Raw genomic sequence first — 19,830 nt, 5'->3', positions numbered from 1 at the left:
GCCTTCCGGCTCAGCTCCTTCTTCACCACAACGGATCGATACAGCGTCCGCATTAGTGAAGACGCCGCACCGATCCGCCTGTCGATCTCACGATCCACTCTTCCCTCACTCGTGAACAAGACTCCAAGGTACTTGAACTCCTCCACTTGGGGCAGGGTCTCCTCCCCAACCTGGAGATGGCACTCCACCGTTTTCCAGGCGAGAACCATGGACTCGGACTTGGAGGTGCTGATTCTCATCCCAGTCGCTTCACACTCGGCTGCGAACCGATCCAGTGAGAGCTGAAGATCCTGGCCAGGTGAAGCCATCAGGACCACATCATCTGCAAAAAGCAGAGACCTAATCCTGCAGCCACCAAACCAGATCCCCTCAATGCAGCCCTTTGTTCTTCAACTCTGGTTGTTTTTAAAGGGCTTTACCAATAAAGTTGGTATGGTATGGTAGATATATCCGTCGATTATACGTTTTTATTACTTTTTCAGCAATGACAGTTTGAAGGAAAACAAACAATGTGCTATTAGTGACCAGTTAACACTTTCTTTTTAATCGTTGTTTTTTTGTAATATTATTTAAAAAATGTGGCCACCCGTGTTGGTAAGTTACCCACACGACACCTCCGCTCCGGACAGGCTAACCTCCTCCAACCTCCGAGGACAAAGCTACGAACTATGGGAGACCGGGCTTTCTGCTACGCCGTTTCCAGCCTGTGGAACGCTCTCCCTGACCACCTGAGGGCACCACAGACTGTGGATGCTTTTAAAAAGGCTTAAAAATCCTTCTTTTAAAAAAATAACATTTCTATAGATATATGCATACTAGTTCTAGCTATTAGGCTGTTCTAGTTTTTATTTTATTTTTTGTATTTTTTTTAATTATCTTAATTATTATTATTTTAATTAGTTTAATTACCGTATTTCCTTGAATTGCCGCCGAGTATATATTATCCGCATGCCTCGTTTTACCGCCGGGTCAAACTCGCTTCGCAAAATAATTAGAGCATGCTTAGAATTACTGCCTTGTCAAACTTGTTTAGCAGAATAATTAGCATATGCCTCGTTTTACCACCGGGTCAAACTCGTCACGTCACGAGTGACACTTCACCTTTCAAGGCATCATTTTCCAAACTGGAGGAGGCTAATTTCAATAATTTAAAATCGCATAAAGGGAAGAAGATAAAGAGCTATTCAGTGGGATTTAAGGTCCAAGCTATTGAATATGCTAAAAAGAACAATAAGGAGGAAACTGCTCAGTTTATTACCTTCTAAACACATTTGTCAGTCTCATCTCGTGGCCAATAATACTGTAGTATTGTTATTTACATGCTTGAAATGCTTAATTTATGGGGGGAAAAAAAATTAGAATACACTTTAAATAAACAATATCAATATTGTGTTATTATATAATTGCAGTTCTTATTATTAATATTGTGTTAGTTTGTAGTGGTGGAGAGCTGACTTTTTGTTGTTGGAGTTGCGTCTTTCAAAGCGCTTTATTTTGAAAAAATATTTTATTAATATAGCTGCGTGTGTCAAATATGAGTCATTAAATGACTCCCGCCTCATGGTGGTAGAGGGCGCTAGTGATCCCAGGGATCATTCTTGCGACTACTCAATTGCAGAAAAAGTGACAACAGTTTTCTAAACTGGACTTTCAATGGAAGCAGGAGGTAATAATTAAAGGAAGAAGATCTCCATCGAGACAGAGAGACGTTTAAAACTGAAGAAAGATAAGGAAGACTTCTATAAACAAGTTATCGATGCTTTTGTTCAGAAGGAGCGGCGCATGGACTTCATTTATAAGTAAAGGTATGACCATAGGGCTTTTCATGATGTTATCCTTACATCACACTCAAATTTATAAGCGCAGGCCTAAATTTACCGCATGCCTTTGGTAAGCGCCGGAGTGAGAAGAGGTTTTAAATTTATAAGCGCCCGGCGCTAATTCAAGGAAATACGGTATGCTTCAGTTACGTGAGTATTCCTTGTCTTTTTGCCTATGCTAAGTGTTAGCGTTTGCTTCGAGTGCGATCGGCACGCTTGTTATCAGTTGTTGGTACTTGTTTGAGTTCTACAAATAAATCATGTTCCTACCTGCACGTCCTGTCCTGAATGGTCCGTTTGCATCCCCGGGGAATGAACTTCACAGCAAGTTGCGACCCCCCCCCCACTTGATGGTTTGCCTTCTCCAAGTGGGATTTAAATATTCACCATAAGCCAAACATGATATGAGTTATTTAATTCACTTCAGTAACTTAAAGCAACTGGACTTTCAATGGAAGCAGGAGGTAATAATTAAAGGAAGATCTCCATCGAGACAGAGAGACGTTTAAAACTGAAGAAAGATAAGGAAGACTTCTATAAACAAGTTATCGATGCTTTTGTTCAAAAGGAGCGGCGCATGGACTTCATTTATAAGTAAAGGTAAGACAATAATAACGTTTTTTTTTTTTTTATTAAATGTGCTTTTCATGATGGTATCCTTACATCACACTCAAATTTATAAGCGCAGGCCTAAATTTACCGCATGCCTTTGGTAAGCGCCGGAGTGAGAAGAGGTTTTAAATTTATAAGCGCCTGGCGCTAATTCAAGGAAGTACGGTATGCTACAGTTACGTGAGTATTCCTTGTCTTTTTGCCTATGCTAAGTGTTAGCGTTTGCTTCGAGTGCGATCGGCACATTTTTCCTCTGGCTCGTTATCAGTTTTTGGTACTTGTTTGAGTTCTACAAATAAATCATGTTCCTACCTGCACGTCCTGTCCGGAGTGGTCCGTTTGCATCCCGGGGGAATGAACTTCACAGCAAGTTGCGACATCTAAATTATTTAATTTAACTTGATGGTTTGCCTTCTCCAAGTGGGATTTAAATATTCACCATAAGCCAAACATGATATGAGTTATTTAATTCACTACAGTAACTTAAAGCAACTGGACTTTCAATCGAAGCAGGAGGTAATAATTAAAGGAAGATCTCCATCGAGACAGAGAGACGTTTAAAACTGAAGAAAGATAAGGAAGACTTCTATAAACAAATTATCGATGCTTTTGTTCAGAAGGAGCGGCGCATGGACTTCATTTATAAGTAAAGGTAAGACCATAATAACGTTCTTTTTTCATTAAATGTGCTTTTCATGATGGTATCCTTACATCACACTCAAATTTATAAGCGCAGGCCTAAATTTACCGCATGCCTTTGGTAAGCGCCGGAGTGAGAAGAGGTTTTAAATGAATTACCACCCCGGCGCTAATTCAAGGAAGTACGGTATTATTTATTTATTTTTTCAATACACTGAAGCACTTTGAGGTTGTTTGCTCAATGTAAAGTGCTTTTTACAAATAAAATCTATTATTATTATTATAACTTGGTTTCCATGACAATTCAAACCCCCAAGCATATGTAACAGCCAAAAAGTTCCCCAGTAAATAACTGTAGTCCAGGTGCACCTCAAGTCGTGTCCAAGGTCTTACAAGAAGGTTTGCACAGAGGAGATCAAACCGAGCCTGAACTCCAATTCTGTACTTCACACTCGGCCAAGCGAAACCAGGAGAGATGAGCGCGCTCAGTTTGTAACGTTGCAAATTGTTCCTTTGTTTCTCTCGCAGGCGAGTCGCTGCCGCTGGCGACCACCAACCAAATCCTGATACGCTTCACCTCCAGAGGCCAGTCCAGCTCCAGGGGATTCCACCTGGTCTACCAAGGTGAGTGGGTGTGCTGCCTTGCTTTCTTACCGCTACACTTCACAATATGCAGATGATATGCTAATTAGCTGGACGCCCACAATACTGGCACACATAGTGTGATCTATCAAGGCTGGAATTGTTATGCAGCCGCTCTTTTGCGTCTTGATGCAAACTGCTTAAAATAGCTGTCGTGGTCAAAAGTGTACATACACTTGTAAAGAACATCATGTCATGGCTGTCTTGAGTTTCCAAACATTTCTACAACTCTTATTTTTTTGTGATAGAGTGATTGGAGCACATACTTGTTGGTCACAAAAAAACGTTCATGAAGTTTGCTTCTTTTATGAATTTATTATGGCTCTACTGAAAATGTGAGGGTCAAAAGTATACATACAGCAATGTTAAAGGGGAACATTATCACCAGACCTACAGTATGTAAGCGTCAATATATACCTTGATGTTGCAGAAAAAAGACCATATATTTTTTTAACCCAAACTCTAAATGGGTGAATTTTGGCTAATTAAACGCCTTTCTATTATTCGCTCTCGGAGCGATGACACTGAATAGGGTCTGGCTTCTCAGTACAATATGAAAAAAATATATCATCTACATTGAGACTAAATCCAACATTACCTAAACATTGCCACTAGATGTCACTGTTACTTTGCGAACAACCATCCTGTTCTTACTCTATCCCACAGGTGTCAAACTCAAGGCCCCGGGGGCCAGATCTTAGACTTAAACTTAGACTTCCTTTAAAGGGGAACATTATCACCAGACCTATGTAAGCGTCAATATATACCTTGATGTTGCAGAAAAAAAGACCATATATTTTTTTAACCGATTTCGGAACTCTAAATGGGTGAATTTTGGCGAATTAAACACCTTTCTATTATTCGCTCTCGGAGCGATGACGTCACGTTGTGACATCACATCAGGAAGCAATCCGCCATTTTCTCACTTTCGTCGGTGTGTTGTCGGAGGGTGTAACAACACGAACAGGGACGGATTCAAGTTGCACCAGTGGCCCAAAGATGCCAAAGTGGCAAGAAATTGGACGAAATTTGTTCAAAATACGAGGGTGTGGGGAAAGCCGACGAAATGGTCAGTCGTTTGTTCCGCACACTTTACCGACGAAAGCTATGCTACGACAGAGATGGCAAGAATGTGTGGATATCCTGCGACACTCAAAGCAGATGCATTTCCAACGATAAAGTCAAAGAAATCTGCCGCCAGACCCCCATTGAATCTGCCGGAGTGTGTGAGCAATTCAGGGACAAAGGACCTCGGTAGCACGGCAAGCAATGGCGGCAGTTTGTTCCCGCAGACGAGCGAGCTAAACCCCCTGGATGTCTTGGCTCACACCGTCCCTTATGCCACCGAAGATGATCAAGAGAAGAATATCGACCCTAGCTTCCCTGGCCTGCTGACATCAACTCCAAAACTGGGCAGATCAGCTTTCAGGAAAAGAGAGCGGATGAGGGTATGTCTACAGAATATATTAATTGATGAAAACGTTATTCATTACTCGCGGTTTTAAGTAAATTATTATACATAAACTGTGTTTACCAATAATTTAGCTTAAAAACATTTATTTTTTCCAATCATTCGAGTACATTCGGGTAGTCTTGTGTAATGCAGTATTTTGTGTCTGTTTAGGTATGGTTAACCCAGCGTTTCTCAAAGTGTGGGGCGCCCCCCACTGGTGGGGAATAGAGACATGACAGGTGGGGCGCGAGGAACGGGAGGAAATTTCACTTTACTTCTTTTTTTTTTAATTATTATATTCTTAGATTTTTTTTTTTTACTATGCTTTCATTTTCTATACACACTGTAAATCACTTTGTGATTCTGTCTGTGAAATCCGCTATATAAATACATGGAAATTACCGGTACTTATTTTTACTGTAGGCTTTATATTTCTCGGTACGAGCGAAAGTTTGACAGACATAGCAACAGTAACTAATGGGGGCGGGGCTAAGCGGAACAAACTTTCGCGCGGATGGGTAGCAGGCTAATGTGTGGATCACAATTACACAAATATATACATTTGTGACTCGCACCTCAAAGGTCGTCGAGCCAGAGCCAGCGCCTGCAGAGAAACAAAAATCTGACGGGCACACACTGTGTCATTCACCGGGAAGCACTCGCGTCAAGGCAGCTCAGCCCCGAACTCAATGAGGTTTTAACATGTTGTGAGTGCGGTAAATTTGATCGAAACACGACCACTGAAAGTGCGACTGTTCTCTGCACTGTGTGAGGAAATGGGAGCTGATCATACAGCCGTGCTGTTTCACAGTGAAACAAGGTGGCTCTCCTGGGGGAAAGTGCTGTCACTTGCCCTGTCTTGCCAAATGCATAGCTCCTCCTTTTTTTTTTGCAAAGATTGCAAAGTGGCACTTTTATTGTATTTATTATTGAACTTGATGCAAGTTATTTGATTTATTATTGAACTTGATGCAAGTTATAACACTTTTGTTTTATTTATTATTGAACTTGATGCAAGTTATAACACTTTTTTTGATTTATTATTGAACTTGATGCAAGCTATAACACTTTTTTTGATTTATTATTGAACTTGATGCAAGTTATAACACTTGTTTTATTTATTATTGAACTTGATGCAAGTTATAACACTTTTTTTGATTTATTATTGAACTTGATGCAAGTTATTTGATTTATTATTGAACTTGATGCAAGTTATAACACTTTTATTTGATTTATTATTGAACTTGATGCAAGTTATAACACTTTATTTATTTATTATTGAACTTGATGCAAGTTATAACACTTTTGTTTTATTTATTATTGAACTTGATGCAAGTTATAACACTTTTTTTGATTTATTATTGAACTTGATGCAAGTTATTTGATTTATTATTGAACTTGATGCAAGTTATAACACTTTTTTTGATTTATTATTGAATGTGATGCAAGTTATAACACTTTTTGATTTATTATTGAACTTGATGCAAGTTATAACACTTTTGTTTTATTTATTATTGAACTTGATGGAAGTTATTTGATTAATTATTGAACTTGATGCAAGTTATACCACAGCTGCACAGTTATTTTATTTATTATTGAACTTCATGTTATTTTATGTTATTGAGTTCGAATGTATACAACTTGATGTTCAATAAATTTGAAAATGTTAAAGCTTGGCATTAGCGCTCTGTTGGGGCGATGGGGGCAGGTGGGGCTTGAAAACTCCCCCTTGTCCAAAGTGGGGGATGACAAAAAAAGTTTGAGAACCACTGGGTTAACCTGAGTGCTGAAATCGTGGAAAAATATATGTTCTTAGCGCGCCTGAAATGGGCTGTCTGCACTCTCAAAGTGCATGTTGTTGCCAAATGTATTTCATATGCTGTAAACCTAGTTCATAGTTGTTAGTTTCCTTTAATGCCAAACAAACACATACCAATCGTTGGTTAGAAGGCGATCGCCGAATTCGTCCTCGCTTTCTCCCGTGTCGCTGGCTGTCGTGTCGTTTTCGTCGGTTTCGCTTGCATACGGTTCAAACCGATATGGCTCAATAGCTTCAGTTTCTTCTTCAATTTCGTTTTCACTACCTGCCTCCACACTACAACCATCCGTTTCAATACATGCGTAATCTGTTGAATCGCTTACGCCGCTGAAATCCGAGTCTGAATCCGAGTTAATGTCGCTATAGCTTGCTGTTTGTTTGTATTGGCATCACTATGTGACGTCACAGGAAAATGGACGGGTGTATATAACGATGGTTAAAATCAGGCACTTTGAAGCTTTTTTTAGGGATATTGCGTGATGGGTAAAATTTTGAAAAAAACTTCGAAAAATAAAATAAGCCACTGGGAACTGATTTGTAATGGTTTTAACCCTTCTGAAATTGTGATAATGTTCCCCTTTAATATTTGCTTACATGTCCCTTGGCAAGTTTACCTGCAATAAGGCGCTTTTGGTAGCCATCCACAAGCTTCTGCTTGAATTTTTGACCACTCCTCTTGACAAAATTGGTGCAGTTCAGCTAAATGTGTTGGACTTGTTTCTTCAGCATTGTCCACACGTTTAAGTCAGGACTTTGGGAAGGCCATTCTAAAACCTTCATTCTAGCCTGATTTAGCCATTCCTTTACCACTTTTGAGGTGTGTTTGGGGTAGAGATGTTTTAAATGCTTTAAAATGTAATATTGGAAATTATCCGTATCTGTTTCAAAAAGTAAAATGTATGACTTTTTAAAAGGCCGCTGTGTACACGGACGTAGGGAGAAGTACAGAGCGCCAATAAACCTTAAAGGCACTGCCTTTGCGTGCCGGCTCAATCATATAATATCTACGGTTTTTCACACACACAAGTGAATGCAATCATACTTGGTCAACAGCCATACAGGTCACACTGAGGGTGGCCGTATAAACAACTTTAACACTGTTACAAATATGCGCCACACTGTGAACCCACACCAAACAAGAATGACAAACACATTTGGGTAACACAACATAAACACAACAGAACAAATACCCAGAAACCCTTGCAGCACTAACTCTTCCGGGACACTACAATATACACCCCCCACTACCCTCTACCCCCCCCCCCCCCCACCCCCCCAACTCAACCCCCGCACATTTCAACCTCCTCATGCTCTCTCAGGGAGAGCATGTCCAAAATTCCAAGCTGCTGTTTTGAGGGCATGTTAAAAAAAATAATGCACTTTGTGACTTCAATAATAAATATGGCAGTGCCATGTTGGCATTTTTTTTACATAACTTGAGTTGATTTATTTTGGAAAACCTTGTTACATTGTTTAATGCATCCAGCGGGGCATCACAACAAAATTAGGCATAATAATGTGTTAATTCCACCACTGTATATATCGGTGTCGCTTGATATCGGAATCGGTAATTAAGAGTTGGACGATATCGGAATATCGGCAAAAAAGCCATTATCGGACATTTCTAATTTGGGGCCATTGTCCTGTTGGAACACCCAACTGTGCCCAAGACCCAACCTCCGGGCCGATGATTTTAGCTTGTCCTGAAGAATTTGGAGGTAATTCTCCTTTTTCATTGTCCCATTTAAAGCAGAAGTTCCATTGGCAGCAAAACAGGCCCAGAGCATAATACTACCACCACCATGCTTGACGGTAGGTCTGGTGTTCCTGGGATTAAAGGCCTCGCCTTTTCTCCTCCAAAACATATTGCTGGGTATTGTGGCCAAACAGCTCCATTTTTGTTTCATCTGACATCACAATGTACACAGATAAGACCTTCTGGAGGAAAGTTCTGTGGTCAGATGAAACAAAAACTCCAATCACTCTATCACAAAAAATAAGAGTTGTATTAGTTATTGGAAATTCAAGACAGCCATGACATGATGTTCTTTACAAGTGTATGTAAACTTTTGACCTCAACTATATGCTTGTCAACAAATATGGACTGTGAAAAATACAAATATTAGACATTTTGTCTTTTCAGCAATATTATTTTATAATGTTTTGCTGTTGGATGACTTACGGGATGGGGTAAAAAACAAATAGATTTTCTAATTAATCACAATTCTGTTTTGTAACAATTCTTAATCAATTAAAAACATGTTTTATTATTATTATTATTATTATTATTATTATTATTATGTTGTCTTTTCCGAACCACTTAAGTAAATGTTAGGGTAGGATTTTATCAAACAAAACCATTTTTCTTTTAAGTAAAATACACATTTATCAGAGCTGTTTATGTATTTAATGGAGGAATTATGTAGTTAATCATATTAATGTTATTTTTAAAAAAGTATTGATTTTGAATCGTGTCTGAATCGAATCGTCGCCCTAAAAATGGAATGAAATCGTGTGGTGCCCAAAGATTCACAGCCCTAATTATTACATTTGTCAGTTAGTTATTAGATTTATAAATGACACTGTCCAATATTCGTGTTAATGCCTCAAAGAAAATGTGCATTTATATCCTATAAAGTCACCTCATTAATAGACGATATGTTTACACCTAAAAATTGTGAATTTCAATACTCGATGCTATCTTAGAAGTATGCTAACTTGTCCTATATCGTCATGCCAACGTTAGCATGCTAATGTTTTATGCTAGCTTTTGAGCTACATTTGTACGTCAAAACCTGAAAATCCTGGATTTTGATTCTTTGCACTATCATGAAAATATGCTGACGTTTCTAATATTAGCAAGCTAATGTTTTATGCTAGCTTTTTAGCAAATATTGTATAATTACACCTAAAAATAGTGCAATTTAATACTTGCCGCCAATTTAGAAGTACGCTAAGTTGTCCTATGCCATAATGCTAACATTAGCATGCCAGCATTTTATGCTAGCTTTTTTTTTAGCCAATTTTGTAAAACTTGTTAAATATTAAAGTCATGGATTTGGATACTTGGCATTACCTTATAGGTATGCTGGCTTCTTACCCAATCACATGCCATCATTGTAACGTTTTATGCTCGCTGTTAAACTCATTTTAAGTGTTTGAACCTAAAAATCAAGATTTTTGATACACGGAGCTATCTTGATAGTATGCTAACCCTTATCTTAGCATGTTGATTTTAGCATGCTAAAGTTGTATACAAACTTTTTGGCTAATTTGGTATGTTTACACCTATATGTGGTGCCTTTTGGTATTTCCTCCTACCCTGTCACGTGCTAGCATGCTATTGTTTTTATGGTAGCTTTTTCGCTAATTTCTTACGTTTTAACCGAATAATCTTTTTTTTTTTTTTTTTAATACTTGGCGCAATTTTGGAATGATGCTATCGTCTTCTATATTGGCATGCTAATTTTAGCATGCTAACAATTGTTGATAGGATTTCAGTGTGTTAGCATGTTATCTGTAAGCATACATGTGAGATCGTTAGCATGTTAAGGTTTTTTGCTAGCTTCTCTCATAGTGGCATGCTAAAGTTGTATCCAAACTTTTTGGCTAATTTGGTATGTTTACACCTATGTATGGTGCCTTTTGGTATTTCCTCCTACCCTGTAACGTGCTAGCATGCTAATGTTTTTAATGCTAATTTTTCTGTAATTTCTTATGTTTTAACCTAAGAATAATTATTTTTTTATACTTGGCACCATTTCGGAATGATGCTGTCGTCTTCTATATTGTCATTCTAACCTTAGCATTCTAACAATTGTTGATAGAATTTCAGTGCGTTAGCATGTTAACTGTTAGCATACAAGTGAGATCGTTAGCATGTTAAGGTTTTTTGCTAGCTTCTCTCATATTAACATGCTAAAGTTTTATCCAAACTTTTTGGCTAATTTGGTATGTTTACACCTATATATGGTGCCTTTTGGTATTTCTTCCTACCCTGTCACGTGCTAGCATGCTAATGTTTTTATGCTAGCTTTTTCGCTTATTTCTTATGTTTTAACCTAAGAATCTTTATATATATATATATATATATATATATATATATATATATATATATATATATATATATATATATATATATATATATATATATATTTAGCCCAATTTTGGAATGATGCTATTGTCTTCTATATTGTCATGCTAACTTTAGCTTGCTAACAATTTTTTATGGGATTTCAGTGTGTTAGCACGTTATCTGTAAGCATACATGTGAGATCGTTAGCATGTTAAGGTTTTTTGCTAGCGTCTCTCATAGTGGCATGCTAAAGTTGTATCCAAACTTTTTGGCTAATTTGGTATGTTTACACCTATATATGGTGCCTTTTGGTATTTCCTCCTACCCTGTCACGTGCTAGCATGCTAATGTTTTTATGCTAGCTTTTTCGCTAATTTCTTATCTTTTAACCTAAGAATTTTTTTATATATATATATATATATATATATATATATATACTTAGCGCAATTTTGGAATGATGCTATCGTCTTCTATATTGGCATGCTAACTTTAGCATGCTAACAATTGTTGATAGGATTTCAGTGTGTTAGCACGTTATCTGTAAGCATACATGTGAGATCGTTAGCATGTTAATGTTTTTTGCTAGCTTCTCTCATATTGGCATGCTAAAGTTATATCCAAACTTTTTGGCTAATTGGGTATGTTTACACCTATATATGATGCCTTTTGGTATTTCCTCCTACCCTGTCATGTGCTAGCATGCTAATGTTTTTATGCTAATTGTTCTATAATTTCTTATGTTTTAACCTAAGAATAATATTTGTTTTTATACTTGGCACCATTTTGGAATGATGCTATCGTCTTCTATATTGGCATGCTAACTTTAGCATGCTAACAATTGTTGATTGGATTTCAGTGTGTTAGCATGTTAACTGTTAGCATACATGTGAGATCGTTAGCATGTTAAGGTTTTTTGCTAGCTTCTCTCATATTGGCATGCTAAAGTTGTATCCAAACTTTTTGGCTAATTTGTTATGTTTACACCTATATATGGTGCCTTTTGGTATTTCCTCCTACCCTGTCACGTGCTAGCATGCTAATGTTTTTATGCTAGCTTTTTCGCAAATTTCTTATGTTTTAACCGAAGAATCTTTATTTTTTTATACTTGGCGCAATTTTGGAATGATGCTATCATCTTCTATATTGTCATGCTAACCTTAGCTTGCTAACAATTGTTGATAGGATTTCAGTGCGTTAGCATGTCAACTGTTAGCATACATGTGAGATCGTTAGCATGTTAATGTTTTTTGCTAGCTTCTCTCATATTGGCATGCTAAAGTTGTATCCAAACTTTTTGGCTAATTTGGTATGTTTACACCGAAATGTGGTGCCTTTTGGTATTTCCTCCTACCCTGTCACGTGCTAGCACTAATGTTTTTATGCAATTTTTTCGCTAATTTCTTATGTTTTAACCTACGAATCTTTTTATTTATACATATATATATATATATATATATATATATATATATATATATATATATATATATATATATATGTATATATATATATATATATATATATATATATATATATATATATATATATATATACATACATACATACATACATATATACTTTGCGAAATTTTGGAATGATGCTATCGTCTTCTATATTGTCATGCTAACTTTAGTATGCTAACAATTGTTGATAGGATTTCAGTGTGTTGGCACGTTATCTATAAGTATACATGTGAGATCGTTAGCGTGTTAATTTTTTTGCTAGCTTCTCTCATATTAGCATGCTAAAGTTGTATCCAAACTTTTTGGCTAATTTGGTATGTTTACACCTATATGTGGTGCCTTTTGGTATTTCCTCCTACCCTGTCACGTGCTAGCATGCTAATGTTTTTATGCTAGCTTTTTCACTAATTTCTTATGTTTTAACTTAAGAATCTTTATATATATATATATATATATATATATATATATATATATATATATATATATATATATATATATATATACTTATCGTCTTCTATGTTGGCATGCTAACTTTAGCATGCTAACAATTTTTGTTGGGATTTCAGTGTGTTAGCACGTTATCTGTAAGCATACATGTGAGAACGTTAGCATGTTAAGGTTTTTTGCAAGCTTGTCTCATATTAGCATGCTAATGTTTTATGCTAGCTTTTTGGCTGTTTTCTATATTTACACATACAAATAGTATGTGTAAATATATTATTTCCTCTTGGAAATAACAAAAAGCCACATGTTGTCTTCTTGTGTTCAGCTGTGCCACGGACCAGTGCCACGCAGTGCAGTTCGGTCCCAGAGCCCCGGAATGGTCGACGAATGGGCAACAACTTTGCGGTTGGCGCCGTCATCCGCTTTGAGTGCAGCCCAGGTTATGTGCTGGAGGGACCGAGCGCCATTGAATGCCTGACAGTACCCAACGCCTTGGCACAGTGGAACAGCTCCATCCCCAGCTGCATAGGTAGGACACCCGGCAACAAGGAACACACACACAGGGTTTTTTTTTTAAATTTGTATCTTCCTTTCTTCATTCTGCTCTCAAAACACGACAAGTTGCGTGCGAGCCTTCGCGTTAACCTGCCACAGATGTGTGCTGCCAGCAATCGCCTGTGGAAAAACAAAGATATTCACCCGTGCAGCAACACAGGTGGCAGGTCACAAGTGCACCTCACACATTGAGGCCGCCGAGCAGCACCGCGCGATATTTCTCTCACACACACACACACACACACACACACACACACACACACATTTTTGTATTTCGTACCTTCTTGAGACCTCCGAAAAAAGCCTACCTCTTTAGGACCAGCCTTTCCAGATATATAAAGATGTGTATTTACAATATTAATAATATACACATACTATGCAAATATAAAAAAGCTTGTTGTGAAAAATTAGTTGGAATTTCACAAGAAAAAGGTCACAATTTCACAAGAAAAACTTAGAATGTTGGCAGTATTATAATAAAAGTCGTCATTGTATTCAACGCAAGTCAACAGTTTACAAGAAAAACTGAACATTATGATAAAAGATAAAACAATTTACTCACTAACAGTCGCAATTCTACAAGAAAAGCTTGACATGTTGGCAATTTTATGAAAAGACTGGTAATTTTACTCGACAACTCACAATTTTATAAAAAACAAAAAAATTTGGGCAATATTATAATAATAATCTGAATTTTTACTTGGCAAAATGATGACAATAGTCATAACTTTACTACAAAAATGTCACTTCAAGAACAACCAAACAATTGGCAACAGTGTGATAAAAGTCAGAATTTTATAAGACAAATGTCACCATTTTGCATTAAAAAGTAAAAATGTTACATAAAAAAGTAATAATTTTACGAGAAATAAATGCAATATTATAGAAAGAGAAAGGAAATGAGAAATTGTTCCCATTTTTTTAAGAAAAAAGTCGACACATTGTGAGAAAACGACTGCTTTTAGTTGTTTATTTATTTTTGAATTTTTTGTTTGTAATTGGTTTTTAATCTTCATTATTTACTTGGTTATTACAGTATGTCTCTATATACATATGTATATAATTCATTGTATTAATTTTGGCTAACGGGTGCAATTTCAATTTCTTACACACACTTGTTATTTCATATGTTGACCAGAGGGGGAGCACTTTTAAAACCGACACACAGTCAATTAAAAAAATCCCTCCTTTTTGGGACCACCCTCATTTTGATACATTTCACCACCAGGGGTGCAAGTGAGACATTCTCTATTAGATGCAATGGTTTTCCGTATTGGGACCATGATTTATGTCATCACTTGTTCACACCTCCTCCTATGGAAGCTACTTTTCCTTGTTGATGTCTCAAGAAGGGTAGAAATACAGGAACACACACACACATTTTTTTTTTAATTTCGTACCTTCTTGAGACCTCCAAAAAAGCCTACCTCTTTAGGACCAGCCTTTCCAGATATATAAAGATGTGTATTTACAACATTAATAATATATACATACTATGCAAATATAAAAAAGCTTGTTGTGAAAAATAAGTTGGAATTTCACAAGAAAAACTTAGAATGTTGTGGCAGTATTGTAATAAAAGTCGTAATTTTACTGAAAAACTGAACATCTGTGCAATATTATGATAAAAGATAAAACATGTTACTCAATAACAGTCGCAATTCTACAAGAAAAGCTTGAAATGTTGGCAATGTTATGAAAAGACTCGTAATTTTACTCGACAAGTCACAATTTTATAAAAAACTAAAAAATTTGGGCAATATTATAATAATAATTGGAATTTTTACTTGGCAAAATGATGACAATAGTCATCATTTTACTACAAAAATGTCACTTCAAGAACAACAAAACAATTGGCAACAGTGTGATAAAAGTCAGAATTGTATAGGACAAATGTCACCATTTTGCATTAAAAAGTAAAAATGTTACATAAAAAAGTAATAATTTTACGAGAAAATAATGCAATATTATAGAAAGAGAAAGAAAATGAGAAATTGTTCCCATTTTTTAATAAGAAAAAAGTCGACACATTGTGAGAAAACGACTGCTTTTAGTTGTTTATTTATTTTTGAATGTTTTGTTTGTAATTGGTTTTTAATCTTCATTATTTACTTGGTTATTACAGTATGTCTCTATATACATATGTATATAATTCATTGTATTAATTTTGGCTAACAGGGGTGCAATTTCAATTTCTTACACACACTTGTTATTTCATATGTTGACCAGAGGGGGAGCACTTTTAAAACCGACACACAGTCAATTAAAAAAATCCCTCCTTTTTGGGACCACCCTCATTTTGATACATTTCACCACCAGGGGTGCAAGTGAGACATTCTCTATTAGATGCAATGGTTTTCCGTATTGGGACCATGATTTATGTCATCACTTGTTCACACCTCCTCCTATGGAAGCTACTTTTCCTTGTTGATGTCTCAAGAAGGGTAGAAATACAGGAACACACACACACATTTTTTTTTTTATTTCGTACCTTCTTGAGACCTCCAAAAAAGCCTACCTCTTTAGGACCAGCCTTTCCAGATATATAAAGATGTGTATTTACAACATTAATAATATATACATACTATGCAAATATAAAAAAGCTTGTTGTGAAAAATTAGTTGGAATTTCACAAGAAAAACTTAGAATGTTGTGGCAGTATTATAATAAAAGTCGTAATTTTACTGAAAAACTGAACATCTGTGCAATATTATGATAAAAGATAAAACATGTTACTCAATAACAGTCGCAATTCTACAAGAAAAGCTTGAAATGTTGGCAATTTTATGAAAAGACTCGTAATTTTAATCGACAAGTCACAATTGTATAAAAAACTTAAAAATGTGGGCAATATTATAATAATAATTGGAATTTTTACTTGGCAAAATGATGACAATAGTCATAATTTTACTACAAAAATGTCACTACAAGAACAATTTTGCATTAAAAAATAAAAATGTTACATAAAAAGTAATAATTTTAAGAGAAAATAATGCAATATTATAGAAAGAAAATGAGAAATTGTTCCCATTTTTATAAGAAAAAAGTCGACACGTTGTGAGAAAACGACTGCTTTTAGTTGTTTATTTATTTTTGAATATTTTGTTTGTAATTGGTTTTTAATCTTCATTATTTACTTGGTTATTACAGTATGTCTCTATATACATATGAAAATAATTCATTGTATTCATTTTGGCTAACAGGGGTGCAATTTCAATTTCTTACACACACTTGTTATTTCATATGTTGACCAGAGGGGGAGCACTTTTAAAACCGACACACAGTCAATTAAAAAAATCCCTCCTTTTTGGGACCACCCTCATTTTGATAAATTTCCCCACCAGGGGTGCAAATGAGACATTCTCTATTAGATGCAATGGTTTTCCGTATTGGGACCATGATTTGTGTCATCACTTGTTCACACCTCCTCATATGGAAGCTACTTTTCCTTGTTGATGTCTCAAGAAGGGTAGAAATACAGGAACACACACACACACACATTTTTTTTATTTCGTACCTTCTTGAGACCTCCAAAAAAGCCTACCTCTTTAGGACCAGCCTTTCCAGATATATAAAGATGTGTATTTACAACATTAATAATATACACATACTATGCAAATATAAAAAAGCTTGTTGTGAAAAATTAGTTGGAATTTCACAAGAAAAACTTAGAATGTTGTGGCAGTATTATAATAAAAGTCGTAATTTTACTGAAAAACTGAACATCTGTGCAATATTATGATAAAAGATAAAAAATGTTACTCAATGTTGGCAATTTTATGAAAAGACTCGTCATTTTACTCGACAAGTCACAATTTTATAAAAAACTAAAAAATTTGGGCAATATTATAATAATAATCGGAATTTTTACCTGGCAAAATGATGACAATAGTCATAATTTTACTACAAAAATGTCACTTCAAGAACAACAAAACAATTGGCAACAGTGTGATAAACGTCAAATGTCACCATTTTGCATTAAAAAGTACAAATGTTACATAAAAAAGTAATAATTTTACGAGAAAATAATGCAATATTATAGAAAGAGAAAGGAAATGAGAAATTGTTCCCATTTTTTTAAGAAAAAAGTCGACACATTGTGAGAAAACGACTGCTTTTAGTTGTTTATTTATTTTTGAATTTTTTGTTTAATTGGTTTTTAATCTTCATTATTTACTTGGTTATTACAGTATGTCTCTAAATACATATGTATATAATTAAATGTATTAATTTTGGCTAACAGGGGTGCATTTCAATTTCTTACACACACTTGTTGTTACATATGTTGGCCAGAGAGGGAGCACTTTTAAAACCGACACACAGTCAATTAAAAAAAATCCCTCCTTTTTGGGACCACCCTCATTTTGATAAATGTCACCACCAGGGGTGCAAATGAGACATTCTCTATTAGATGCAATGGTTTTCCATATTGGAACCATGATTTATGTCATCACTTGTTCACCGGAAGGTACTTTTCCTTCTTGGTGTCTCAAGAAGGGTAGAAATACAGGAACACACACACACACACACAGTTTTTTATTTCTTACCTTCTTGAGACCTCCAAAAAAGCCTACCTCTTTAGGACCAGCCTTTCCAGATACATAAAGAAGTGTATTTACAACATTAATAATATATACATACTATGCAAATATAAAAAAGCTTGTTGTGAAAAATTAGTTGGAATTTCACAAGAAAAAGGTCACAATTTCACAAGAAAAACTTAGAATGTTGTGGCAGTATTATAATAAAAGTCGTAATTTTACTCAACGCAAGTCAAAATTTTACAAGAAAAACTGAACATTTGTGCAATATTATGATAAAAGTTGGAATTTTACTCAATAACAGTCGCAATTTTACAAGAAAAGCTTTACGTTTTGGCAATTTTATAATATTAATCGGAATTTTACTCAGAAAATGTCATTATTTTACAAGGACAACAAAAAAATGTGCAATGTTGTGATAAAAGTCTGAATTTTACATGACAAATGACACGACTTTGCATTAAAAATAATTCATTTTACATAAAAAAGTTATAATTTCACGATAAAATATTGCAATATTACAGAAACAGACAGAATATGAGAAATTGTTCTCAATTTTATAGAAAAAAGTCAACACATTGTGAGAAAAATACTGTTATTAGTGAAATTTTTGTAATTTTTTTACAAACCCCGTTTCCATATGAGTTGGGAAATTGTGTTAGATGTAAATATAAACGGAATAAAATGATTTGCAAATCCTTTTCAACCCATATTCATTTGAATGCACTACAAAGACAACATATTTGATGTTCAAACTCATAAACTTTTTTTTTTTTTTTTGCAAATAATAATTAACTTAGAATTTCATGGCTGCAACACGTGCCAAAGTAGTTGGGAAAGGGCATGTTCACCACTGTGTTACATGGCCTTTCCTTTTAACAACACTCAGTAAACGTTTGGGAACTGAGGAGACACATTTTTGAAGCTTCTCAGGTGGAATTCTTTCCCATTCTTGCTTGATGTACAGCTTAAGTTGTTCAACACTCCGGGGGTCTTCGTTGTGCTATTTTAGGCTTCATAATGCGCCACACATTTTCAATGGGAGACAGGTCTGGACTACAGGCAGGCCAGTCTAGTACCCGCACTCTTTTACTACGAAGCCACGTTGATGTAACACGTGGCTTGGCATTGTCTTGCTGAAATAAGCAGGGGCGTCCATGGTAACGTTGCATGGATTGCAACACATGTTGCTCCAAAACCTGTACGTACCTTTCAGCATTAATGGTGCCTTCACAGATGTGTAAGTTACCATGTCTTGGGCACTAATACACCCCCATACCATCACACATGCTGGCTTTTACACTTTGCGCCTATAACAATCCGGATGGTTCTTTTCCTCTTTGGTCCGGAGGACACGACGTCCACAGTTTCCAAAAACAGTTTGAAATGTGGACTCGTCAGACCACAGAACACTTTTCCACTTTGTATCAGTCCATCTTAGATAAGCTCAGGCCCAGCGAAGCCGACGGCGTTTCTGGGTGTTGTTGATAAACGGTTTTCGCCTTGCATAGGAGAGTTTTAACTTGCACTTACAGATGTAGCGACCAACTGTAGTTACTGACTGTGGGTTTCTGAAGTGTTCCCGAGCCCATGTGGTGATATCCTTTATACACTGATGTCGCTTGTTGATGCAGTACAGCCTGGGGGATCAAAGGCCACGGGCTTAGCTGCTTACGTGCAGTGATTTCTCCAGATTTTAACCCTTTGATGATATTACGGTCCGTAGATGGTGAAATACCTAAATTCCTTGTAATAGCTGGTCTAGAAAGG

At 35.9% G+C, this 19,830-nt stretch overlaps 1 protein-coding gene across 1 annotated transcript in view; it reads left to right on the top strand.

The window, feature by feature from the left end:
• Nucleotides 1-19,830, top strand: part of csmd2 (CUB and Sushi multiple domains 2) — an 828,472-nt gene that overhangs the window by 568,766 nt on the left and 239,876 nt on the right. Inside the window, exons 34-35 of the mRNA XM_061982429.2 lie at nucleotides 3,600-3,695; nucleotides 13,290-13,493. Coding sequence (XP_061838413.2) covers nucleotides 3,600-3,695; nucleotides 13,290-13,493 — 300 coding nt within the window. The remainder of the gene's footprint in view (nucleotides 1-3,599; nucleotides 3,696-13,289; nucleotides 13,494-19,830) is intronic.

This window comes from Nerophis lumbriciformis, linkage group LG21, assembly GCF_033978685.3.
Source record: "Nerophis lumbriciformis linkage group LG21, RoL_Nlum_v2.1, whole genome shotgun sequence".
NCBI lineage: Eukaryota > Metazoa > Chordata > Actinopteri > Syngnathiformes > Syngnathidae > Nerophis > Nerophis lumbriciformis.
The sequence above is the reverse complement of the archived record's forward strand: the minus strand, read 5'-3'. Positions and strand labels throughout refer to the sequence as shown.